This window comes from Equus przewalskii, chromosome 7, assembly GCF_037783145.1.
Source record: "Equus przewalskii isolate Varuska chromosome 7, EquPr2, whole genome shotgun sequence".
Lineage (NCBI taxonomy): Eukaryota > Metazoa > Chordata > Mammalia > Perissodactyla > Equidae > Equus > Equus przewalskii.
In genome coordinates, this window is record NC_091837.1 from 23,584,788 (window position 1) to 23,611,839 (window position 27,052).

Genomic DNA, 27,052 nt, shown 5'->3' on the forward strand with positions numbered 1-27,052 from the left:
CAAGGACTGTGCGTTGCATTTAGTTATCACGTCTCTCTTTTTTCTTTTCCATTTTTGGGGACAATGTTAGAAATGTCAGTTTATTTACAAGATAATTGAACAAAATATAGGAGGTCTAACACAATAGGTTCTAGGATTTCCTGTATGAACATTATTTTTGTAACTTTTTATTTTGAAATAATTTCAAACTGACAGAAAAGCTGCAAAGATAGTACAAAGAATGCTCGCATGTGTTTCACCCAGAGTCACCAGTTGTTTATACTTCGCCACATTCCCTCTATCCTTCTCTGGTCTACAAATACACATTCGTGTTTTTTTTATGAATCATTTGAAAGTAAGCTGCCTCGCGTGCTCCTAAATACTACAGGGTACTTTTACTCTTATATAAGTATCAAAATCAGGAAATGTAACATTGATACTATACAATCCATATTCAAATTTCCCCAAATGTCTCAAGAATGTCCTTTACAGCTTTTTTTTTTTTGGAGGGGAACCAGGATCCAATCAAGGAGCACACGTTGTATTTAATTGTTGCATCTCTTTAGTCTTCTTTAATCTAGGCAATTGCCTACCTTGTGCGTATGTGTGTGTGTGTTTATTTCACAACGCTGACCTTTTTGAAGAGTTTAGGCCCGTTGTTTTTTGGGTTTTTTTTGAGGAAGATTAGCCCTGAGCTAACATCTACTGCCAATCCTCCTCTTTTTGCTGAGGAAGATTGGCCCTCAGCTAACATCCATGCCCATCTTGCTCTACTTTATATGTGGGATGCCTGCCACAGCATGGCTTGCCAAGTGGTGCCATGTCCGCACTCGGGATTCAAACCAGTGAACCCCGGGCTGCCCAAGCGGAACGTACAAACTTAACTGCTGAGCCACTGGGCCAGACCCAAGGCCAGCTGTTTTGAAGAATGTTCCTCAGTTTGGATTTGTCTGTTTTCTGTGATTCGATTCAGGGCAACATGTTTGAATACTGTATAGGTGATGGTGTGTCCTTTTCAGTTCAAAATATTAGGGGGCACATGTTAGGACGTTAAGTTTCATAGTTTGGTTAAGCTAGGTTGAAATCTGGGCTGCTTATTCTGCTAGTTGGGCAAGTTGGTTATTGAGATGTTTTTCTCAGCTGTCAAATGAGGGTAATAATAATCCTGGTCTCATGAAGTTGTGGAATTATACATGTAAGGCACTTAGAACAGTGTCTGGCACATTGTAAGTACCCAATAAATTATTACTATTATTGTTATCATTAATACTATTTTTACCAAAATTTATGGAGAACTTAGTATGTGGCAGGCACTGAGTCTTTACCCCTGCAGCACCTAGGATAGTGTATGCCACAAAAGAGGTAATCAATAAATACTTGTTGGCAAAATGTCAGCTTTGTGATTGCTAGCGATATCCAACCAATTTACAGACAAGGAAACTGAGGCTCAGAGAAGTGAAATAATTTCCCTAAGGGAACCACACTGCACTAAGTGGCAAGAGCTGGGATTCGAACCCAGGCTTGTGGGGTTTGTAAAATGAGGGATAACGAAGCTGAAAGTGTTCTGTAAACTCGCACAGGCTGTGTAGACATAAAGAGCTGAATCGGAGCGCTGCGCAAAGTGCTCTCGCACGTACATACAGTAGGCGCTCAATAAATGTTAGCTGAATGAATGAGTTAAGAAAACGAGTCATCTAGGGAGAGATCATCCTGCCCTGCTTGGGGACAGCGCCTGGTGGGGAACTGGAATCCGTTTCCCCACACGCTACCCCACGCCGAGTCACCGCAAGACCGCGTGTTCCAGCAGGGTGGGGCTTCCGGTGGCCCCGCCCCACCGACCGAGCCCCGCCCCTCGCGCCTGCGTATGGCCGTGGTGTTTTGGCCCGCGGGCGGAGCCGTAGCCACGGTCTTCTTGGGCGTCCGCAGCCGGGAACCCGGGTGTCCGGGATCCGGAGCCGAGGTCCATGATGTCGGAGAAGGAAGCTGGGCAGAGCGGAGGCTCCCCGCAGGTCGGCGGGGCGACTGTCAGCGACATCCAGGAGCTAATACGGCGCAAGGAGGAGATCGAGGCGCAGATCAAGGCCAATTATGAAGTGCTGGAGAGCGTGAGTGTGGGCTCGGGGCTCGGGGCTCGGGGCTCGGGGCTCGGGCGGGGGTGGGGCCCTGAGGCCTCCGCTTGAGCTCGCCGCTGTGGATCTCCCCCTCCCTGGGAGGCCCGCGGCGCCGCAGCTGCGGCCTCTGTCGGCAGCCGGCAGTGAGGCAAATAACGTTAATAAAGAACAATTCGGGTTGACATTCTAGCAAGCGTTTATGGAGTGCTTGCTGTGGGCTGGCGCGGTTTTCAGTGCTTTACGTTAGTTAGCTCATTTAATTCTCGCAGCGACCTTTGAGGTGAGTTCTGATACTTGCCCCATTTTGGGGATGGGGAAAGAGAGGCATCACTTAACTTTCACCCTGCCTCAGGTGACAGCTGATTTTGCGGTGCCAGGGGGAGAATCACCACCATCTTCACTCCTTGTTGAATGTTGATCAGATGGTCTGTGCTTTGCTACCCACTTTATGTCGGAGTTTCTTAAACTTTAATGTGTACGCGAGTCACCTGGGGATCTTGTTAGAATTCAGATTCTGATGGGAGGCGGGGCGTGCGGGAGCAGATGCTGCCTTGCTAGCAAATTCCCAACGATGCTGATGCTACTGGTCTAAGGATCGAGCTCTGAGTGACAAGTCACGCTCGTTATCCTTATTGTATAGGGAGCAAACCGAGGCCCAGAGTGGCACAAACCCTTGCCTAGGGTCGTGTAGGTAGGAGATGGCAGTGGTCAGGCTGGTTCCCAGGTCTGTCTGGCTCCAAAAGTGATACACTTTTTCTTAAGCCACCTAGTGTAAAACCGCAAATCAATTTGCAGAGGAAAAGCAAGTTAATTACATCCTATATAGGGCGGATGGAATGCAATGCAGTTTAGGTGATGGGAGTAGGATGAGTATCATGGAGGCCAGGGTACCATTTTACTAGGTGCTGACCGTATGCCTGAGGGGTGCTGGTTTATGTGTGTTGTATCCTGACAAGCTCACCACTACCCCGTGAAATTGCTGTGTTACCCTGAAGCCCAGAAAGGGAAAGTCACTTGCTCAAAGTCACAAAGTGGGATTCACATCTCAGGCCTGTTGAATCCGGAACCTGTGCTGTCAATCATTATGCCAGCAGTTCGTCAAACTGTAGCTGTTTTCTACCACAAGCAGGGTGCTGTCTCCACATGCCTCCTGTGCTGTTATTCCCTTGATAGTTTTCTTTAAGTTGACCCATTTTTTTAGTTAAGTAAATTTGTTTTGAAGGGAAATTTTATTCCACAGCATGTGAAAAAGTGAGAATCTCTTCCCTTAAATATAAGGTCAAAATGCCTGTCAAAGTGATCCATCCAAATTTCCATCAACTGATGAATGGCTAAATACAATGTGGTTTATCCATCCAGTGGAATATTATTCAATAAAAAGGAATAAAGTACTGACGTGCTACAATGTGCATGAACCTTGAAAGCACAGTGCTAAGTGAAAGAAATTAATCACAAAAGACCACGTATTTTATGATTCCATTTATATGAAATGTCCAGAATAGGCAAATCCATAAACAGAAAGTAGATTAAGGTTCCTAGGGGCTGAGGGAGGGGGAATGAGAGTGACTGCAAGTGGCTCTGGGGTTTCTTTCGGGAGGGTGGTGAAAATGTTCTCAAGTCGATCGTGGTTGCACAACTCTGAGGATTTTCTAAAAACCGTTAAATTGTACACTTTAAATGGCTGGATTGTATAGTATGTGCATTATGTTTCCAATCTGTTAAAAACAAAATGGGAGGGGCCGGCCTTGTGGCTGAGTGGTTAAGTTCCTGTGCTTTGCCTCGGCGGCCCTGGGTTTCACTGGTTTGGATCCTGGGCGCAGACATGGCACCACTCATCAGGCCATGCTGAGGTGGTGTCCCACATAGCACAACCAGAAGGACCCACAACCAGAATATACAACTCTGTTCTGGGGGGCTTTGAGGAGAAGAAGAAGGAAAAAGAAGATAGGCAACAGATGTTAGCTCAGGTCCCAATCTTTAAAGAGAACAAAATGGGAGGACCCAGAGATAGCATGTGATCTGGAGGTGTGATATAAAGACTAACACCAAATAGGCTTTCTCCTTGGTTATTGAAGGATTGAAGATAGAAATGGAAGAAGTATTTTAGATTCACGGTGGTTTGATGCCCTGTGTGTGAGCTGCCAGCGGTGTGGGTCCTAACTTGGGAAAGCAGTGTCTTAGGTGGTATTGATTCAAAAAGGCCACTTAACTCTTCGTGCTTGTGGAGAGGCAGGAGGCAGATACAGATGTTTAGCCCCTGGCACATTTGTGCAGTATATGCAGCGAGTCCTGTGTTAAGGGAGTATATGCGACCCTTTCCCGCTAGCAAGAAACAGTAGTATAACCCAGAGGCTTCCGGAGAGAAAGGGAGAGAAGTGAATGGAATCGTTCCTCCCGATGCCTGTGTACACTAGGCACCTTGTCTCTGTGCTGACTTATAATTACAACCATCATTTATGACTTTCTCTGTGTGTTAATTTCCAGGGCTGCTGGAACAAATTGCTGCAAACCAGGTAGCTTAAAACAACAGAAATTTATTCTCACAGTTGTGGAGGGAACAAGTCCGAAATCAAGGGGTTGGCAGGATTGCTTCCTTCTGGAGGCTCTGAAGGAGAATCCCTTCCCTGCCTTTCTCCTAGTTTCTGGTGGCTGCCAGCCATCCTTGGCTTCAGCTCCATAACTCCAGGCTCTGTCTCTGTCTTCACATGGCCTTCTTCTCTCTGTCCCAAAGCTCCCTCTCCCTTCTGGTATAAGGATATCGGTCATTGGATTTAGGACTCAGCCTAAATCCAGAATGATCTCATCTTCAGATCCTTAACTTAATTATATCTGCAAAGAGCCTTTTTCCAAATAAGGTCACATTCACAGGTTCTGGGGGTTAGGACTTGGACATATCTTTTACGGCCCACTGTTTGCTCCCCTGTGAATCTGCCTGGCACTGTGCTAGGCACTCTACATGGGTCAGCTCATTAATGCTTGAAATAGGTGTGAAGGGAGCTGAGTGCCATTATTCCCATGTTGTAACTGAGGAAGTTGAGGCGGAGAGGTGAAGGTCTTAACCAAGGGCGCCCAGAACGTGCATGGCAGAACTGAGGTTCACGTCCTAGTCTGACTGCAGAATCCCTCCTCTACGTCGTATGACGTGTTTTGTGCACCGTGCCCTGACTTATGTGGGAGAAGACTTCAAAATGTTACAACAAATGTACTGTTTTGAACAGGGAATACATTCCTGTGGTCAAGAGTCAAAGTCTGCAGAAGGATATAAAATGGAAAGGCTCTCTCCCTCCCCTGTCCCCTAGCTACCCCACTCCTCTCCCTGGAAGTAACTGATGATATGAGTGTATCCTGCCTGGGAGGAAAAGCTTCTTTGAAAGCCCTTAGAGATCTCCTTTTATTTTCAGAAGAACCACAGCCCTGCCACAGCTGGCTGCTCTTTGGGGCTTTCACTCCCCTCCAGCTTCCAGGGCCACCATCCAGGTGTCAGCTGCCTGTAGGAAGGAGGGTTTGGAGGAGTCGAGGAAGAGGCTGGCCTTGGGGTTGACCCTCAAAGGAGTTCTTAGGTTTATCTGCATTGTTCTAACTTCAAAAAAGAAGAATGATTCATGTTGGGGCTGGCCTGGTGGCGTAGTGGTTAAGTTCGCGCACTGTACTTCAGCAGCCCAGGGTTTGCAAGTTTGGATCCTGGGCGTGGACTTACTGCTCATCAGGCCATGCTGTGGTGGCATCCCACAAGCAAAAAATAAAGGGAGATTGACACAGCTGTTAACTCAGGGTGAATTTTCCTCAAGCAAAAAGAGGGAGATTGGCAACAGATTTTAGTTCAGGGCCAATCTTCCTCAACAAAAAAAAAGAAGAATGAATCATCTATTACTTGTGTTATTATAAATTAGTTAAAAAAATAATGCCCACCTCAGAAGGTAGTTGTGAGAGGATGTGGGTAAAGTACCTGGTCTATGCTAAGTGGCGAACATGCAGTAGCTTTCCTTACTGTCGCCTTTATTAGGACTGTGAAGAAAGTGTGAGGAAAAAGGTCTTGAGGACTTCACACCTGTGGAAGCTTTTTAACCATGTTTCTTCCCTCCAGCAAAAAGGCATTGGGATGAACGAGCCGCTGGTGGACTGCGAGGGCTACCCCCGGTCAGACGTGGACCTGTACCAAGTCCGAACTGCAAGGCACAACATTGTCTGTGAGTGACCCTCATGGGGGACGTTCCCCACCTTGTAGCAGGAGATACTAAAGGCACACAGATGAAATCACCAATACTCTGTATTATCTGCTTCCCTCTCTGCTGCCTTGCTGGGAGTATCTCATTGTCCCCATTGGTGGACAGAGATTGAAGGGAATGTGTTAGACTCTAGGGTTCTATATGTATGGTTTCATTTTGTTTTTAAGAACTTTACTTCACTGTAGAAACTTTATTGTGATAACAACAGAAACCCAAATAAAATATTGCTTAAATCCTAATCAAATCAGTTATGTGTTAGGAAATTTATTTAGCTGTTAATGATAGTGACCTGACTATGGTCACTCAAACATAAAAGAGCTCAGTCCCTCAGGAAAGACATTTCAGGAAGGCAGTGCGGGGCTGGCCATCAGAAACCCAGGCTCTGCCATCCTTAGGACATGTCATCCATCTTCAGGGTCCCCACGTCCATGTGCCAGGCAGGAAGAAAGAAGGAATAAGACAGGAAGGACAAGAGATCTTATGCCACCAGCACCCCTGCATTTGAGGATCTGTCCTTCAAGTCCCACCCCCGCCCCCTGCATCAATTTCTGCTTCCCCCTCATAGGCTCTTCTGCCTTTAAGAAACATTGGGAATGTCTTCCATGATGGGGTGATGGACATGTTACTATCCTAACTAAAATCTCTTATTTGTGTCTGTATATATGTATGTATTTATTAATCATCAAGGAACAGAGAGAGAGCAAAGGTTGAGGAGTATATTAGTTTTCTGTTTCTCCTGTAACCAGTCACCACATATTAGTGGCTTAAAACATCACAAATTTATTTACAGTTCTGGAGATGACATGTCCAAGTGGGTCTCACTGGGCTAAGATCAAGGTGTCAGCAGGGTGGTGTTCCTTCTGGAGGCTCTGGGGAAGAACCCATTTCCTTGTTTTTTCCAGTTTCTAGAGGCTGCCCACATTCCTTAGCTTGTGGCCCCTTCTATCTTCAAAGCCAGCAGTTGTGTCTCTCCAACTTCTGATTCTGTCCTCCTACCTCTTTCTCTCCTGCCTCCCTCTTTCGCTTATGAGCACCCTTGTGATTACATTGGGCCCACTATTTGGATAATTCAGGATAATCTCCCCGTCTCAGGGTCCTTAATTTAATCACGTCTGCAAACTCCCTTTTGCCATGTAAAGTCACATATTCACAGGTTCTGGGTATTAGACATGAACATCTTTGGGGACCATTATTCACCCTGCCACAGGTGTGCAACAAGCGCTCTCTACCCAAAATCATATTAGAAGGGAATTTATCGGCCCATTGTTCACTGAACGACTTCTGTTTTGCCTGTTTGAATCTTGAGTCCACCTGCAGCGTGTTTTGGGTTAAGCCCCTGTTTCTCAGTGGAGGTACAAGTAACCCTCGGGTGGGATACAGCTTCAGATGCCAAAGGTTCCTCAGAGCCACAATATGATCATAGAACTTCTTAGAGCATCATTTTTCCCGGGGGGTTTTGGGGAAAGAAGCATGCCATTTTTATGTTAATAGGAAGATCAGGGGTAGGGAAAAACCATGTTAAGATGATCAGACTGGAGGGAAATTTGGGGCTTTTGGCTAAACTCTTCAACTCCCCAGGGATGTAGCCCACTTGCTTCCCCAGTTAAGAGAATTCTGGGGGAAATTTGAGGAGCCCTAACCCACAGTGTGAGGGAAGGCATTGACTTTATTTTTTTCAAGTGGTTAGCCCGATGTTCTAACAACATTTATTAAATAGTCTATTCTTTCTCCGTTAATTCGAAATGCTAGCAGTATTACATATTAAATCTGGAGACATGCTTAAGTCTCTTTCTGGGCCTTTTGCCCTGTTCTGTTGGTCTGTCCCTGTGGGTGCTAATATCACACTGTCTTAATGACCGTAATGTACTTAAGAATCTGGTTGACCAGTTCCTTCTTATTGGTCTTCTTTTGAAAAACTATTCTTGCAAGTTTATTTTATTATTGAAAACTAATTGGGGCCGGCCCAGTGGCACAGCAGTTAAGTTCGCACGCTCTACTTCAGTGGCCCAGGGTTTGCCAGTTTGGATCCCCGGTGCAGACCTAAGCACTGCTCATCAAGCCATGCTGTGGTAGGCGTCCCATATATAAAGTAGAGGAAGATGGGCACAGATGTTAGCTCAGGGCCGGTCTTCCTCAGCAAAAAGTGGAGGATTGGTGGCAGATGTTGGCTTAGGGCCAATCTTCCTCAAAAAAACCCCCAAAAACCTGACTTTATTTTTTAGAACAGTTTTACATTAACAGAAAAATTGGGAAACTAACACTAGTGGTCCCACATACTCTGTACCCAGTTTCCCCTGTTAGTAACACCTTACGTTAGTATGGTGCATTTGTTACAATTGCAAGTTTGTTTTTTGGGCTGTACTTTGGAAATGTTTTGTCAAGGAAAAAAAATTTTTGAATTCTGATTAGAATTGCAGTATATTGTAAATAAAGTCATTCATTCGTTTACTCAACAGCTGTAGCTAGAGAACTTACTGGGTGCCAGGCGTCACCGAAGGTTCTGGATCCTCTGGGAGCGTTTCGCCTGGGGCTCTTTTCTAGTCAGAGGGCGGCAGTATGTTATACGTTGCCGTCATTTTAAGTCTTCCTGCCCAGCTGTCCGTCTCCACGCATTCAAATCTGGGTTCTTTTCTCTTGTCTGCTCCCTGGGTTGAGTACTGGCTGCCGGAATGCCTGAGGGCCTCGCCTTCGCTCCAAATGGGCGGGGCGGAGGATGCAAGTCAGATAGCCGTGCGCGCCCATAGTCCCACGGCCAAAGGCCCCTGGGAAGTCTGAAAGTCTGTGACCCGCAGACGCTAGATGTGGACTGGCTGGCAGTGCTGGTCTGCTCAGGCCTCAGGAACTCCTCAAAGGGAGCTGTGTGTTAGTGACCTGGCTTGAATAAGGTGCGGAATCCAGGGCAGTACAGGAGGTGGTTTTTAGGTTAAAAAAAGTCTCAAAATGCTAGCCACTATGCTGGACTGGCCTGCGGTGGTGACTTATTGGACTGGCACAGTGCATCACAACAGTTTGAAGTAGCCATCAGTACTGAAAACATCAGAGGGTTTCATCCCGAAACTCCTCATTTCCAGCTTTTCTCCCTGTTACCTCTCCCACACTGAACATCCCCAGCTCATTTGTTCTGGAGGCAGTGAGAGAAAAGTGACACCGTCCTCAAACCCAGCCCGCCTCACTGATCTGCATGGACGCCACGCTTGCTCCTTCTGTGCATTTGAGTTTGTGGCTGTGGATTCAGCGGGACGATTCCTTACTTCTGCTCACCTTTCGGGTCTCAGCTGAAACCGTGCTGCCTTTGGGAAGCCTTCCCTGATCGCCTAGACTAACAAGGTCAGGGCCCCTGGCTGGGCAGGCCTTCATCGCAGTCATCAGATGTTGTGGGACCTGCTTGTTCTGTAGCTGTTTTCCTTGCTAGACTGTCAGCTTCAGGAGGCTCGCTTCTCTGTCTTGTTCGCAGATTAGTCCTCGGCCTCTAGCTCAATGTCTGGAATGTAATAAGTGCCCATTAAATACTTGTGAATGAATGTGGGGGGCTTGTGTCCTCAGCTGTCTTCCTTCTCCCCTGATATGGTGTTTTCCCCCTAGGCTTGCAGAATGATCACAAGGCGGTGATGAAGCAGGTGGAGGAGGCCCTGCATCAGCTACACGCTCGTGACAAGGAGAAGCAGGCCCGGGACATGGCTGAGGCCCAAAAAGAGGCCATGAACTGCGGCCTGGGCCAGAATGAGGGCCTCAGCCCCCTTCAGGCCTTTGCCAAAGTGAACAGCATCAGCCCTGGCTCCCCCGCCAGCATTGCAGTAAGCCAGGGCCCAGCCACCTAGATCCGCACCCAGATGGCGCCGTGGGTCTGGTAGCCTTGTGGGGCGTAGGTGGAGGGGGACTGTGCAAAGACAGACCCGCTCTGTCTCTGGGCTGCAGGTTGATTTCACTTACTCGTTCCTCAAACACTGATTGAAGCCTGTAGGGGGCCCAGCCTGTGCTGGGGCCGAGGCTTCGGAGAGCAGTCAGCCCCTGCTGCCCTCTGAACTGGTTGAGGAGAGACCTGGGACACGAGGTAGAAGGTGATCAATGTCCCAGGAGAGCAGAAGAGGATTCCTTGTTGGGGCTCATTTAGCTGGGCACTGAATGATAGACATGAGAGTGACAGCAGTAGCTGCCACTTATGAGCCCTTGCTTTGCACCAGGTATGTTGCCCAGTGAGTAATGTATCTTCCCTGGTGTGTTTTAAAAAGCTTTAAACAGCTTTATTGAGAGAGAATTCACATAACATAAAATTTACCCTTTTAAGGTGTCTTAATTCCATGGCTTTTAGTGTATTTACAGAGTCATGTGTTCATCACCACAATCAATTTTAGAATCTTTTCATTATGCTAAAAAGAAACCCTATATGGCTTAGCCTATACCCCCTGACCCCCCCATCTCCCCGAGCCCCTGGCAACCACCAATCTGCTTTCTGTCTCCCTGAATTTGCTTATTTTGGACATTTCATATAAATGGAATAATACAATATGTGGTCATTTATGACCAGCTTCTTCCACTTAGTATCATGTTTTCAAGGTTCATCCATGTTGGAGCATGTATCTCTAGTTCATTCCTTTTTATGGCTGAGTAGTACTCCATTGCATGGATGAACCACATTCATTTTATCCCTTCATCAGTCAGTGGACATCTTGGTTTCCATTTTTTGGCTGTTATGAGTAATGCTACTCTGAACATCATGTACAAGTTTTTAGGTGGTCATGTATTTAATATTTAATCACACAGCCACCTTCTGGGGTAGGTACTAATCTTTATCCCATTTCACCCGTGAGGAAAAGCCTCAAAGACCTGAAGTAACTTGTGCCAGGACACGTAGCTCCTAAGCTATGGAACTGGGTCCTGAATCCAGATCTTACCAGTTGTCTGTAAAAATCACAGGACTGTAAGTTACACATAAGCTCCGTTTTATTCACCACTGTACCCACGGCAGCTGGCCCAGTGCTGTATGTGGCCCATGACGAATATTTGTTGAAGGAATGAATGAATCATGGTCTGTGTTCTTAGAATGAAAGGGTCACACCAGTCCTGGGTCAGCCTTATGCCTGTGGCTGCTTGTTTGGGGGCTTCTAAGGCAAACTTGTCTTCTGACCCCTAAACGAAGCTGGCCCAGCCTGCTCTGCCTCTTGCCCCTGAAGCTGGGTCAGGACCACCCCGAGAGCAGCGTTTGGCTTTTCCCTGGATTCCTCAAGGCCTCTCCAACCACCTATTTTTATCAGACATCAGGCAGACTTGACAGCCTTCTAGATCTACCCTAGAAGGAACCCCCAAAAGGAAATGGCCCAGTTGTCCACCACGCCTTCCTGCATGAGGTTATCTAAACCCCTGACCTCTTTGCTTTGCGCCTGCCACTCCCCCCTGTAGAAAACAGACTCTTGGCCTTGACGTGAAATTGGGTATGGAAGGGTAAGGAACACCAGAAGCAAATTTAACCTCTAGCCTGGTTTTCCATTTTCTTTTCTCTCTTTAGGGTCTGCAAGTGGATGACGAAATTGTGGAGTTTGGCTCTGTAAACACCCAAAACTTCCAGTCACTGCAAAACATTGGCAGCGTGGTGCAGCACAGTGAGGGGGTGAGTTGAAGGTCACGTGGCATCTGGCCAGGAAATTTGCTGGGGCCTTTGACTTTCTGCCTTCAGAGTGCTATTACTCAGGCCTCGTCCCGGCTCAGGGCCTTTGCGCTTGCTGTTCACTCTGCCTGGAATGTTTTTCCTTCCTTTTTTCCCTCTTCTTCCCTCCTTACCTCATACAGATGACACCTTCTCAAGGAGGCCCTTCCAGCCACCCTATCTAAAATACCCTCTCTTACTTCCTGTCCCTGTTTTCATTTAACACTGTTTCTTGGAGATCTTTTCATTTTGGCACACACCTTGCTCTTTTTTACTGCTGCAGAGTACTCCAGTGGATGAATGGACTGCAGTTTGTCCATCCACAGATATCCGTAGACATTTTGGTTATTTCTGGTTTTATGCCAGCATGAATAGTCGCGTGGACTTGTTTGCAACTGTGCTCTACTTGAGGTAGATACCAGAAAGTAGAATTACGTGCTCTTAGTGTATGCACACTTAAAATTTTAATAGCTAATTTGAAAAAGTTTTACTAATTTATACCCTGGCCAACAGTTTGTGAGTATACCATATTATTGATGGTACCCTGTATTATTATTATTATCATTATTATTTATTCTTCTCCCTAAAACCCCCCAGTACATAGTTGTACATTCCAGTTGTGAGTGCCCCTGGCTGTGCTATGTGGGATGCTGCCCCAGCATGGCCCAATGAGTGGAGCCATGTCTGCGCCCAGGATCCCAACCAGCGAAACCCCGGATTGCAGAAGTGGAGTGCTCAAACCCAACCACTGGGCCACGGGGTCGGCCCCTACTCTGTATTATTGATCTTTCAACTTTTTTGCTAAAATGGCATTTTGTTTTTATTTGTATTTTTTTGATTACCAGTGAGATTATCTTTTTTTGTGTGTTCATTAATGTTTGTATTTTCGTTTCTTTGAGTTGATTGTTAGTATTTTTTCCCAGTTTTTTTTCCTGTAAGGAAGATTGTCACTGAGCTAACGTCTGTGCCAATCTTCCTCTATTTTATGTGGGATGCCACCACAGCATGGCTTGATGAGTGGTGCTAGGTCCATGCCTGGGATCCGAACCTTCGAACCCCAGGCCAGCCCCTTAGAAAGTTTTTTTAAATTCACTTAGATATTTATTGAATTGTTTTTTTCTCTGAGGAAGGTTTGCCCTGAGCTAACATCCACTGCCAGAATTTCTCTTTTTTGTATGTGAGCCACCACCACAGCATAGTCACTAACAGACGAGTGGTGTAGGTCTGTGCCTGGGAAGCGAACCCAGGCTGCTGAAGCAGGGCACACTGAACTTAACCATTAAGGCCTCCAGGGCTGCCCCTATTGAATTTATTGATATTACAGGGCTCTTCACTGCCAAAACCAAACCTGAGAATTTCAATAAAGAAATACGGTGCAATGCACAGTAGTGTAGTACTATTCAAACAGTAGTATATTAGAACTTGATTCTTTTTGCATTTTGATAATTTCAGTTGTTAAAAATATAGGAGTTGAGATTCAAAATCAGCTGCAGTCGTCCGGCTTCTGGTATAGTACATCATTAAATGACATTTCCACCTAATCAACTCAGCTCATTTCTTTTTTTTTTTCCTTTTTCCTTCCCAAAGCCCCCCCGAGTACATAGTTGTGTATTTTTAGTTGTGGGTCCTTCTAGTTGTGGCATGTGGGATGCCGCCTCAGCATGGCCTGATGAGCAGTGCCATGTCCGCGCCCAGGATTCGAACCAGCGAAACCCTGGGCCCCCGAAGTGGAGCACACGAACTTAACCACTCGGCCACGGGGCCAGCCCCCATCAGCTCATTTCTCAATAATGTAACCCCAACAAAAGAGTTTCTTTTTTGGCAAAAGTCCATACTTTGCAAGGGAAATATGGGGCTCAAAATTCAGAGAAATTATTTACTAAAGTTTTGGTTCCCAAATGAAATCTTCAGGTTAACTCACAATTCTTGGTTTGTCTTGTGTCCATTCAACTCCTGCTTGTCTGTGCTGCTCATCCATGTGTAACTCATCAGAAGACAGGCATTGAGCCAAAAGACAGTTGGCCAGTGCCCATGTCCCTGCTAGAGGTCAGGCCTTCGTTTCTGCACTGACGCCTCATCAAATCTGTGCTTGGATGGAAGTTTAAAATTTTGGTTTTGTCACATTCATCAGTTTCCTGCCTTGTGGCTTTTGCATTTTGTGTCTGCTTAAAGAAGTTCTTCTAGTGCTTTTATTGTTTTGTTTTTAGTTTTTCTTTAATCCATCTGCAATTTATCTTTATTATTATTTTTAGAACAGTTTTATTGAGGTATAATTCACATACCATATAGTTCACCCATTTAAAGTACATACATAATTCAGTGGGTTTTAGTATATTCATAGAGTTGTGCATCCATCACCACAGTCAATTTTAGAACATTCTCATCACCTCTAAAAGAAACCTTGTACCCATTAGCAATCACTCCCCGTCCCCCCCACATCCACCAACCTCTGGCAACCACTGACTTACTTTCTGTCTCTATGGAATGGCTTATTCTGGACATTTTGTATAAACGGGATCATGAATATGTGAAATTTTGTGACTTGTTTTACTTGGCGTAATATTTTCAAGGTCCATCCATGTTACAGCATGTGTCAGTGCTTCATTCCTTTGTTGTGGCCCAATAACATCCCATTGTATGGCTATGCCACATTTTATCGATCCATTCATCAGTTCATGAATATTTGGGTTGTGTACACGTTTTGGCTATTATGAATATTACTTCTGTGAACATTTATCTACAAGTGTTTGGATATTTGTTTTCATTTCTCTTGAGTATATACCTCATCTGGAATTAAGTTTTGTGGATAGTGTGAAGTAGGGCACCAAACTTTTTTTCCCCCAGTTGGATAGTAGTTGTCCCAGTACCATTTGGTGACGTTAATGCTTTACCCACTCATTATATTGCCACCTCTGTTATATAATTCTTATTTGTGAGATTCTTTATTCTGTTACATTGGTCTGTTTGTTCTGAGCCTTTCTGAGGTTCCCTGGAACAAATCCATTTGTTCTTGGTCAGCTTCCTTTTAACCTCTTGCCATAAAGAGTGTATTAGTTGTCTGTTGGTGAGTAAAATACCCCCAAAACTTAGGAGCTTAAAACAACAAACAGTTAGTATGTCTCAAAATTTCTGAGGGTTGGGCCTCCAGGCTGGGTGTTTCTATCTTAGGGTCTCTCATGAGGTTGTACTCAGGATGTTGGCAGAGGGTACAGTCATGTGAGGGACTTGACAGAGGTTATAAAATCTGCTTCCGAGACGCCTCACTCACATGTGTGTTGGCAGGAAGCTTCAGTTCCTCATCATGTGGGCGCTTGAGTGCCCTCACAGCATGGCGGCTGGCCTTCCCCAGAGTCAGCCATCCGAGAGAGCAGAGAGGAGGCAGCAGCGCCTTCCTTGACCCGGTCCCTGAGGATGCATACTGTCACTTCTACTTTATTCTGTTCCCTAGAAGTGATTCACTAAGTCCATCCCACGCGCAGAGGGAAGGAAATTAGGCTTTACTTCTTTTTTTTTTTAAATTTTTTATTGAGTTAATGATAGGTTACAATCTTGCGAAATTTCAGTTGTACATTGTTGTCTGTCAGTCGTGTTGTAGGTGCACCCCTTCACCCTTTGTGCCCACTCCCCACCCCCCCTTTCCCCTCGTAGCCACTAATCTGTTCTCTTTGTCCACATGTTTAAATTCCTCATATGAGTGGAGTCATACAGAGATTGTCCTTCTCTATCTGGCTTATTTCACTTAGCATAATTCCTTCAAGGTCCATCCATGTTGTTACAAATGGAATGATTTTGTTCTTTTTTATGGCTGAGTAGTATTACATTGTGTATATATACCACATCTTTATCCACTCATCTGTTGATGAGCACTTAGGTTGCTTCCACGTCTTGGCTATTGTAAATAATGCTGCAGTGAACATTGGGGTGCATGGGACTTTTAGAATTGCTGACTTCAAGCTCTTTGGATAGATACCCAGTAGTGGGATGGCTGGATCGTATGGTAGTTCTATTTTTAGTTTTTTGAGGAATCTCCATACTGTTTTCCATAGTGGCTGCACCAGTTTGCATTCCCACCAGCAGTATATGAGGGTTCCTTTTTCTCCACAACCTCTCCAACATTTGTTACTATTTGTTTTAGTTATTTTTGTCATTCTAATGGATGTAAGGTGATATCTTAGTGTAGTTTTGATTTGCATTTCCCTGTTGATCAGCGATGATGAACATCTTTTCGTGTGCCTATTGGCCATCCATATATCTTCTTTGGAGAAATGTCTGTTCATGTCTCCTGCCCATTTTTTTTTTTTTTTAAAGATTTTATTTTTTTCCTTCTTCTCCCCAAAGCCCCCCGGTACATAGTTGTATATTCTTCGTTGTGGGTCCTTCTAGTTGTGGCATGTGGGACGCTGCCTCAGCGTGGTTTGATGAGCAGTGCCATGTCCGTGCCCAGGATTCGAACCAACGAAACACTGGGCCGCCTGCAGCGGAGCACGCAAACTTAACCACTCGGCCACGGGGCCAGCCCCCTCTCCTGCCCATTTTTCGATCAAGTTGTTTAATTTTTTGTTGTTGAGTTGTGTGAGTTCTTTATATATTATGGATATTAAGCCTTTGTCAGATGTATTACTCGCAAATATTTTTTCCCTGTTAGTGGTTGTTTTTTTGTTTCAATCCTGTTTTCCCTTGCCTTGAAGAAGCTCTTTAGTCTGATGAAGTCCCATTTGTTTATTCTTTCTATTGTTTCCCTTGTCTGAGAAGACATGGTGTCCAAAAAGATCCTTTTAATACTGATGTCAGAGTGTACTTAGGCTTTACCTCTTGAAGGAAGGAATATCAAAGAATTTATGGACATATTCTAAAACCACCACACAGAGTTTCTATTTTCTCTACTTCAGTTTCTTTAAGCTTTTCGTTTTGCTTATCTCTCATTGCTCATCTGCAGTCTCCTTTCCCATTTTATTTCTTTGTCCTTAGGTGTTGTACCTTTGTTATCACTTTACTGTTCCAACATCATTTTCTTGAGTCTTCTAAAGGTGGTGCAGATGTAGCTTCATTCTCTTCTGTTTATCCAAAGTCTGTTTTCACTCCTTCCCGCCCTCCCCCCACCCCAGCTTTCTAGTGTATTATGGTTTACTCATGTCTCTTGTGTACCTTGATGCATGTACTTTTAAATGTTATAATTGTCTGGGCTCATTGTTAGTGGTTTGTTTTGTAAATGTATCTTTTTTCTCCTGGAAGAGGTAAAACATACACATGGTAAAAACAGAACCAGAGAACATATAATGACGCCTCCCTTTCCTCTCCTTCAAGTCTATATCCCCTCCTCCAGAGGCAGCTGCTTTCCAGCCGTGTGTCCTTCCAGGGACAGTCTGTTCAAATACCAGCATACTACATAGCTACTGGTTGTTTTATTAAGGTGTAATTTACCCACATCGAAATTCACCCGTTTCAGTGTACACTCCTGTGAATTTTGACAAATGTATATATAGTCAAGTAACCAGCCCCATAACGAAGATACAGAGCAGTTCCATCATCCCCCCCCAAAATGGCCTCATATCATTTTGTAGTTAACCTCTTCTCCCACCCCCACCCCAGACAGCCTCTGATCTGTGCTCCATCACTATAGTCTTACGTTTGCCAGAATGTCATACAAATGGAACTGCCCAGTACATAGCCCTTTAAGTCTGGCTTCTTTCACTGAGCATCATACATCTGAGGTTCCTCTGTGTGCCGTAGTTCATTCCTTTTATTGCTGAGTAGTGCTCCACTGGGTAGACGAACCCCAGATTCTTTATCCATTTGCCAGGGAGGGACATTTAGGTTATTTCCAGTTTTTGGTGATTACTGATAATAACTACTGGGTTTTAATCTGCCTTTTCTAGTTTAATATATTTGTAGGCTCTTTATAGGTCTATAAATCCTTCTTTACAAAAATAGTTGTTCAACATTTTTTAGCAACAGAACCTTTTCTTCAAATGAAATTTCATGGGGAGTTCCAATATATCAGATACCAACTGAGCTGGGAGCGGGCTGGAGGGTGTGGGAGGACTCACCCCTCAGGGCCCTGGGTCCTTCTGGAACCAGAGCCCAGCGTGAGAATTAAGGATCCAGGTTTCCATTGTTCTGTGAATTTAAAAAACCCCACAGCATTCTGTTGTTAGATATTTAGGTAGTTTCCAATTTTATGGAAACCTGGAGATTAGCACTCTTGTAAATAAGTATTTTTTTAAATAACTTTTTAAAGGTGAGTTTCTGAATCAAATGCTTATACTTTCAAAGGAAAAAAATCCTAAATTTTAAAAAACTGTCTTTATTATAACAATAATGCATAGTTTATTCAGCCATAAAAAGGAATGGTGTACTGATATGCTGTAACATGGACAGACCTTGAAAGGATTTGTGCTAAGTGAAAGAAGTCAGACACAAAGGGCCACATATTTTAGAATTCCTTTTATATGAGATGTCCAGATAGGCAGATCCATAAAGGTAGAAAGTAGATGGGTGGGTGCTGGGTGCTAGGGGGAGGAGGGAATGGGGAGTGACTCCTAATGGATATGGGATTTCTTTTGGGGTGATGAAATGTTCTGGAATTAGGGATGATGGTTGTAAAAATCTTTGAATATACTAAAACCCACTGAATTGTATACTTTGGTGAATTTTATTGTATGTGAATTATATCTCAGTAATGCAAACAATGCATATTTAGTGTAAAAAAATCATACAGTGCAAAAGTATTTAAGAATAAAAGTCCTGGGTCTCTCCCTCCCTTAGTACCCTCCCTGCTGTGTTTGAGTGTGGGGCTGGATACTGGCACTGTAGTGCGCAGCAAGACAGACGGAAGGCCCTTGCCTTGGGAGCACTTTGGGGAGGAAGTCAAGCATTAATCAAATAATCAGAGATACGTAATTATACACTCTGAGGAACTCTGAGGAATGTTCTGAAGGAAAAGTTCAAGGAGGCTAGGAGAGCAAATAATGGGGTCCTGATTTAGTTTGGGGTTGAAGGAGAATGTTCCTGAGGGCACAACCCAACCCGTAAGTGTATAGAAGTTTATCAAGGCGGGGGAGACTGGCAGGGAGTGGAGCCATCCAGCACGGTCATGGCCCTGAGATGGGAGGACCGGAGAAGGCTGGTTGGAGCCCAGAGCAAGGAAGAGTGGGGAGAGGGGAGGAGGCAAGGCCGAGAGCTTGGCATGGGCGAGACCACCTAAGGCCTTGTGGTCCCTAGTGAGGATTTTGTTCTTTTTTCCTGAGGAGCAGTAGGGAGCCATGTCCACTTTCAAGCCTGAGAGTAACAGATGTAAGCAGCTTTGTGTCTTGAAAAGATTTCTCTGGATGCTAGGTAGAGAACTAATTGGAGGGCTGACAGAGTTTTAGCAGCCTGGTCAAGAGATGATAGTGGATTTGACGAATGGGCAAATCAGAGAGACATATAGGACGTAAAATAGACAGGCTTTAAAATGACGGACTGTGTCAAAGATGGCCCCTGGGTTTCTAGCTTGCCCAGAGGTATCATTTCCAGAACTGGAAACACATCAGTGTATCCCTCACATGTTTTCTCGGTGTGGGTGTGTGTGTCTATAGTAGTTGCTTTTTGAAAAAGAAGACCTACTCTATATACTGTTCTGGATTTTTCCCCTTTTGAAGGGATTTTTTTTTTTTAAGATTTTTTAAATTTTTCCTTTTTCTCCCCAACACCCCCCCCGTATATAGTTGCATACTTTTTAGTTGTGGGTCCTTCTAGTTGTGGCATGTGGGATGCCGTCTCAGCATGGCTTGATGAGCAGTGCCATGTCTGTGCCCAGGATCCGAACTGGCAAAACCCTGGGCCGCCGAAGCCGAGCGTGTGAACTTAACCACTTGGCCATGAGGCCGGCCCCCCCGTTCGAAGAGATTTTGATGTCAGGACACACATATTGTCATCATGTCCATGCTTGGTTTGTCCTCTTTTACTTAACCAGCCCCCCATACTGAACATGTAGGCCGTTTCCAGTCTTTGGCCATCACAAACAATGGTGTAGTGAATACTTTTGTCTTGTGTGAGGGTTTCTGTCCGAGGGATATCTAGAAGTGGAATTACTGGCTCAAAGTCATTGCACACGGACAGATTTAATAGATGTCGTCAAGGTGTCCTCCAAAAAGCTTGCATCAGTTCACATTCTCTCAAGTAGTGTATGTGAGTGCTGATTTCTTGACTCCTCCCCGACTGTGTTATTGTCCATCTTTTATTCTTTGACAGTCTAGGTGAAAAATGGCATCTTCTTTGTTTTTTCTTCAAGTTTTATTTTATTTTTTCAGATTCAGAGATTACATTGATAATCTGCCATAATTTTTTTAATTGTGGTAAATATACATAAAATTGACTGTTTTAACCATTTTTAAGTGTACAATTTTGTGGCATTAAGTACATTCACATTGTTCTGTCAGCTTCCCCACCATCCATCTCCAGAACTTTTTCATCTTCTCGAACTGAAAGTCTTTACCCACTAAACACTAACCCATTCCCATTCTCCTAAGCCTCTGGCAAGCACTGCTCTACTTTGTGTTTCTATGAATTTGACTGCTCTAGATAGCCCTTATAAGTAGAATAATACAATGTTTGTCTTTTTGTGACTGGTGCATTTCGCTTAGCACAAGGTCTTCATGGTCCTTCCATGTTATCACGTGTGTTAGATATCCTTCCTTGTTAAGGCTTAATAATATTCCAGTGTATTTATATACCATATTTTGTTTATCTGTGAATCCGTTGATGGCCACTTGGGTTGCTTCCACCTTTTGGCTATCGTGAATAATGCTGTTGTGAACATGGGTGTGCAAATATCTGTTCGAGTCCCTACTTTCAATTCTTGGGGTATGTGCCCAGATGCTTAATCCAGGTTTATGTGGTAGTTCTATTTTCAGTTTTTTGAGGAATAGCCATACGGTTTGGCACAGCAGCTGCACCATTTTACAATGCCACCAGCAGTGCACATAGGTTACAATTTCTCCACATCCTCACCAACTCGTTATTTTTTGTTTTTTGATAGTAGCCATCCTAATGGGTGTGAGGTGATATCTAATTGTGGTTTTGATTTGTATTTCTCTAGTGATTAGTGATGTGGAGCATCTTTTCATGTGCTTTTTGGCCATTTGTTTATCTTTTTTTGAGAAACGTCTATTCACGTTCTTTGCTCATTTCTCAATCAGGTTGGTTTTTTGTTGTTGAGTTGTAGGAGTTCTTTATATATTCTGGATATTAGTCCCTTATCAGATACATGATTTGCAGATATTTTCTCCCATTTTGTGGGTTGCTTTTTCACTGTGTTGATAGTGCCCTTTGATGCACAAAAGTTTTAAACTTTGATGCATGTTGTTTTAATTTGTAATTTTCTTTGGTATGTATTCTACCTACTTTAATTTTTTTAAAGTAATACATACACTTAGTAAAAAAAATTAATAGTACAGAAAGATATAAAAGTTAATGTCTTCTTCTCTTCCCCAAACTACTAGTGCCTCTCTCTAGAAGTAATCACTCACTGTTAACAGTTTTTTTGTATATCTTCCAGAAAACTTTGTAGGCACCAAGTAACACATATGTCCTTTTAGAACATATATTCAAATAGGTTCATACTTTGCTGGGTTCTTTTTGTTTTTTTTTTACTAAAACTGCTTCATGCACTAGATTATATTTGAACAATACTTTATTCAGGGATATTTTGGGTGTTTTCAGTTTTTGAATTTATAAACACTCCTTGAATGAACACTTTGTTTGTATATCACCTTGTACTTTTGAATAATGTATCTTGTATGCACCTATTAAAGATTTTTTTCTTGGGGGTGGGAGACAGATGTGTTTCTCCACATATGGTACTGATTTGCAGCCCCAGTCGCTGCCCCGAGTGCCATGTCCCCCACACTCTCACCAACTGCAGGATTATGCTTAAGATAAGCATCCTAAGGGGCTGGCCCCATAGCCGAGTGGTTAAGTTCATGCACTCCGCCTTGGCAGCCCAGGGTTTCACAGGTTCAGATCCTGGGTGGGGACATGACACCACTCATCAGGCCGTGCTGAGGTAGCATCCCACATGCCACAACTAGAAGGACCCACAACTAAAAATACACAACTATGTACTGGGGGCTTTGGGAGAAAATAAATAAATAAGCATCCTTACCAATCTGTTGGGCAAAAAACAGTATCTCAGCATTTTAGCCTGAATCTCTGAGTACTAAGGGGGTTGAAGATATGAGCTTATTTTCCTTTCAGAAGCCCCTGACTGTGACAGTGATCCGCAGAGGAGAGAAACACCAGCTTAGACTTGTCCCCACACGCTGGGCGGGAAAAGGACTGCTCGGGTAAAGTATCTGTTTCATTCACACGGCAATGGTACTTGAGTGTTCGTTAGTCATAAGCTGCGGGGATGAGGGGAACGAGGAGGTGGATCATTGGGAAATGATGGGAATCCCCAGATTGCCTGTAGAAACTCACGATAAATACTCGTGGTGGGAATGAGGTTGCAGGGATGGAGGTGGATGGAGCCCTCACTTCTCTGGTTCTTTCATTAACTGGGTATTTGCTTTAAAAGCATTAAAGAATGTAGATGAAAAGCTTGGAAGGGCTCACCTGATCTTCCTGAAAGAAGCCACCAAACTTACACTTTCCCATTTCTTTTTTTCTTCCAGCTGCAACATTATTCCTTTGCAAAGATGATTGTCCCTGGGGAACAGTAACAGGAAAGCATCTTCTCTTGCCCTGGACTTGGGTCTGGAGGGATTTCCTCCTCTTCTCTCCCTGAAGCTTAAGGATCTGGAAGAGGCTGGAAGCCTGAACTTCTAGGTGGTGGAAACACTGTGGCCTCCCAGTGTAATCTCTTGGGATTAAGGCATTGTTAAAAACTTGATTTGTGCTCAGCATCTTTTGCAAATTTGGCCGTGGCCCCAAATGGGAATCTTCTGGCCTAAATGTGGGCAGTGGGCTGGAGTTATTCTGGCAGGTGCTGATACGACTTTCTTCTTTTAGGAATTTTTTTTCCCAAATAAACACAGTTTTAAAGTACCAATATGACCATGTTATCACTCCAGCTGAATTTCTTATGAACCTTTCAAATCAAAGCTCAGATTGGAGTTAGAACATCCTCATAGAAAGTTGGGCAAAACAAACCAACAATTGTGCTGAAGTCAAGATTTGACCAACAATATCTCAGAAACGCCATCCCGTAGTAAATGGGATTTCCATACACTCAGGCTACACTATATGCATTGCTGCCCTGGAGACGGAAATTGTTAAACAGTTCCAGGCATCCTCAGCTGTGGAACCGCCAGGGCCACAATTGCTCTCTTTAGGAATAGGGAAATCCAGTAGATTCCCCAGGTAGCCCAGAGCTGCATCGGCTTCCTCTGCCATAACCCACTAGAGGGCAGCACACTCCTTCACTTCTGGAGTAAAAAAGCCTGCTAATTAGCTTCTAATTTGACTTTTTATCATTGAACCTCCTGGCCATGCCTTCACGTCAACACTGTTCTGTAAATTGCTAAGATGTGCTTGACACGGCTGATGGGAACAAGCAGTGTGTGCAGATCGACCTCTTGAGAATGCTGATTCCTTTTTCCTTCCTTTTATTTTCTCTTTAACATGGCAAAATGGGTCTCAGTGATTCCTGGTGACTCTGTGTGTGTCTTACGTTCTGCTGAGGCGTGCCCCGTCTTCCTTGGGACTGGATTTGCTTGAGTTGGATACAGGTATCAGCTACCCTGATGGGAGTCAGCATTGGGGTGTGCTTCCAGCCACGGGTTCTCATGCGCAACAGGAAAGCCCTCCTGTTGAACATCTTCCCCTAGAGATGTGTACTCCAGCCATACATCCACAGGCGTTCCCCCTTGTAGCCACTGATATGCTGCATTTACCAGTGTATGCTGTTTAAATTGTGTTCCAATTCCAAGTGTTTTCCAATCTCTTTTTATAAGCCCTAGACTATAATAAACACAGCTTGTCCCATCCAGTTTACCCTTCCCCACTTTTTTTTGAGATGTATACTTATCAACCAACCTGCATTGGGGCATGGGGGTCGGGGGTAGGGAGAATCATCTACATTTTTTTAAAATGATAGCTGCAGAGACTTCTGCATCAGCGCCTTTGGCTGGTTTCCTGCAGGTCTCCCTTGTGAAACCTGAGAATGGCCACGTGTGCCCTCTTCTCTGAGATTTTAGCCCAGAGTCATTTTGAGGTGGAATGATCTTAAGAGGTTTAACCAAACTGGTTTTGCGATAAACATTTTGTGATAAGAACTGCGAGATAATGTAACTTATATAATGGTTAATCCCAGCTAGCTAAAATTCTCTACAGACATGTAGTGCCCCGCTGCGAAAGTGTGGAGGACAGATGAGTGCAGTATCTGTGAGACCAGGAAATTCAGTTTGCTTTTGGCAAAGAGAATTTTATCAAACGTTTCGTACTTCTTCACTTAATCTTGTCAAGCCTTCAGAAAGTCAAAATTACTAGTACTGGCCGCTGCAGCGTTCAAAGGATGGCGCCGTGGGAAAAGCAGGGGCGAGTCGAGAGGAAGGTGAAACGAGGAACGCCAACTTCGCAGCTCGAGTCGCGGCGGCGCCTCTCCCTCGGGACCGGCAGGGGGCGTGTCGCCCCCGCTCCTGGGCGCGTGACCACCGTCCACCCCTCTCGCTTTACGGCCCGTCGTACGGCCCGTCGCCCGCGGCGGCGGCGGTTACCATGGGGATGGGGCTTGGGTGGCAACCGTAACTAGGGAGCCGGTGGAGGTGAAAGCGGCGGCCGACTCCTGGAGGCTCGGAGGTGGCGGAGGGGTCCAGGAGGCGGAACGACCCCGGCCTTTGAGGACGGGGTGGGCGCGCTCTGTGAGTCAGGGGTGGGGCCGGCATGGCGGGGCCTTGGTGCCACGCGGGGCCGCTCCCCGCTCCCCGTTCCCCGCTCCCCGCTGGCGGGCCGGGCCTGGGCGCCCCCAGGGAGACCGGAGCTGGAGGGAGGCGCGGCGCCCCGGCTCCTGCCGCCCTCCGTTAAACCCCCGCATCCAGGTTGCCTGGCCCAGTCTGGCGGTCGCAAGAGGCTCTGCGCTAAGCCCTGGGCTTGAAATCATAGCCATCATTTTCCAGGTGGGGGAACTGAGCGTCAGAGAGGTCTGCTTCTGAACTAGCCGTGTGATCTTGAATAAGTCACGTCAACTCTCAGAGCCTCAAACTCGTAGGTTAGTCGTAAGGAATAAATGAGAGAATGTTAGAAGGCCTTTAAACTTTTTAAACAATTGTTACCATTTCTCAGGCGCTCTGGGCTTCAACTGTGTTGAGCATTCTACATATGTCATCTCATCTAATCTTCATAACCACCCCAGAGTTTAAGGTTATCGTTTTTATTTTTCCTGTCAGCAAATTTAGACTCTGAGGAGTAAGTGACTTGCCCAAGGTCACAGAGCGAGTTCATGGTGGAACTGGGATTCAATGCTAGGAGGGGCTGACTGCAAAACCTGTGCTTTTAACCACTAAGCTACACTGCTTCTTCCCTTATTCACGTTATTACAATTGTAGCAAATGCCTTGGTTATCATTTTGCTGCCTGTGGGAATATGAATATATTTAAAGTGAGTTAGAGGTTTCTGAAGTTATTCCTAGAAAGATGAGAGGTCCCAGGATCAATATTTTTAAGATTTGGGACAGGTTTTCCCAGGAGTATGACATTCCTTTTATTCTTGTGGAAAGGAACTAGAGCTGGTATTGCACATTTCATTGATTGGTTAGTGCACCAGGAAATCAAAATGGGAAACAGAGGGCCCTGCTGATTATTATGGTCAAAATTTCTCTAGAGGAAACTCCACAGAGAAGAATGTCAGATGCAGAGGAAAACCCACTAGAAGAAACAGAAGATGGAGAAACAGAAATGGAAGAAGAAGAAGAAGCAGCAGAAGGAGAAGAAGAGAAGCCAAATTATAAAGAAGTAGAAAATATGCAACAGGAATCAAAAGAAGATGACACATTAGCATGGAGAGAGTCTCAGGAGGAGGTGGGGGAGGAGGAGGAGGAAGGGATGGAGGAGGAAGGGGAGGAGGAGGAGGAAGAAGGAGAGGAAGAAGGAGAGGAGGAAGGGGAGGAGGAGGAGGAAGAAGGGGAGGAGGAAGATGAGGAAGAAGGGGAGGAAGGAGTGGAGGAGGAGAAAGAAGTGGAGGAGAAAGAGGAGGAAGAATGGGAGGAGGAGGAAGAGGAGGAGGAGGAGGAAGAGGAAGAAGGGGAGGAGGAGGAGGAGGCTGTCAGAGAAGAAATGGAGGAAAAGGCTGGAGCAGCACAGGAGGAGGTGGCTGCAGGAGTAGAGGAAGAAACCACAGTGAAGCCCCAGGAAATCGCCAAGTCCGTGATCAGTTTGGAGAGACTTAGACCGACTGCTTCCCAGTCAGTCCTGTCAGGAACTTTCTCAGTAAGTAGTAATTGTAATTCATTCATCTGTTCATTCATTCATTCATTCAGAACCATTAATTGAATACTTACTATATGCCAGGCTATGGGGATACCAAACCAAATAAGACACAATCCATTCTCTTAAGGAGCTCTGGGGTGTGTAGGGAGGCAGATTCATAATGGAACATTATGAAACAATATGCTAATTGAGAGATGCATAGAAAAAAAAAGGACAACTTAACCCAGCTTGGAGGATGGTCAGGGAATGCTTCCTGGAGGAGGTGTGTACCAGAGCTGACTTAAAGGGCTGGTGGGGGATAACTGGAGTATGCTTGTCTTAGAACAGAGTCAGTGTGATAATAGGAACATAGGCTTCCCGCAAACTCTCCCTGTAGGGGAACTCGGCTCTGGTCCAAGGAGAAGTGACCCTCTGTAACTAGTCAGGCTTTTGGAGACCACCAGTGCCACTTAGAAGAATGATTTTGCTGTTGTGGGTCTGCCAATAGGCCAAGAATAAACCTGACACACCCATGATTCATGTTATTTAAGTACAAAATGTCCCAGGCTCCTTTTTTTTTTTTTTTTTAAGATTTTATTTTATTTTTTCTCCCCAAAGCCCCCCAGTACACAGTTGTATATTCTTCGTTGTGGGTCCTTGTAGTTGTGGCATGTGGGACGCTGCCTCAGCGTGGTCTGATGAGCAGTGCCATGT

At 45.0% G+C, this 27,052-nt stretch overlaps 2 protein-coding genes across 5 annotated transcripts in view; both read left to right on the forward strand.

The window, feature by feature from the left end:
• Window positions 1–1,789: 1,789 nt before the first annotated feature.
• On the forward strand, window positions 1,790–22,986 carry PSMD9 (proteasome 26S subunit, non-ATPase 9). The gene is made up of 6 exons (XM_008508057.2): window positions 1,790–2,084; window positions 6,175–6,277; window positions 9,899–10,110; window positions 11,820–11,921; window positions 22,194–22,282; window positions 22,610–22,986. The coding sequence occupies exons 1-6, from the start codon at window positions 1,944–1,946 to the stop codon at window positions 22,635–22,637; spliced, it is 675 nt and encodes a 224-aa protein (XP_008506279.1). The 5' UTR covers window positions 1,790–1,943; the 3' UTR covers window positions 22,638–22,986.
• A 1,635-nt stretch (window positions 22,987–24,621) lies between these two features.
• Window positions 24,622–27,052, forward strand: part of CFAP251 (cilia and flagella associated protein 251) — a 61,619-nt gene continuing 59,188 nt past the window's right edge. For 3 of the 4 annotated variants that reach the window (XR_011541874.1, XM_070627229.1, XM_070627231.1), the window contains exons 1-2: window positions 24,622–24,796; window positions 25,755–26,359. Coding sequence is in view for 3 of the 4 variants with exons in the window: in XM_070627229.1 (XP_070483330.1) it covers window positions 25,775–26,359 (585 nt within the window). In the remaining variant the exon portion in view is untranslated. Of the gene's footprint in view, window positions 25,052–25,754; window positions 26,360–27,052 lie in introns of all 4 variants that reach the window. The other variant, XM_070627230.1, reaches the window with a different exon arrangement.

Coding starts and splice junctions, on each gene's coding strand:
- PSMD9 (XM_008508057.2), top strand. CDS start 1,944: ATGATGTCGGAGAAGGAAGCTGGGCAGAGCGGAGGCTCCCCGCAGGTC. Junction 2,085..6,174: donor ATTATGAAGTGCTGGAGAGC/GTGAGTGTGGGC, acceptor TCTTCCCTCCAG/CAAAAAGGCATTGGGATGAA. Junction 10,111..11,819: donor GCTCCCCCGCCAGCATTGCA/GTAAGCCAGGGC, acceptor TTCTCTCTTTAG/GGTCTGCAAGTGGATGACGA.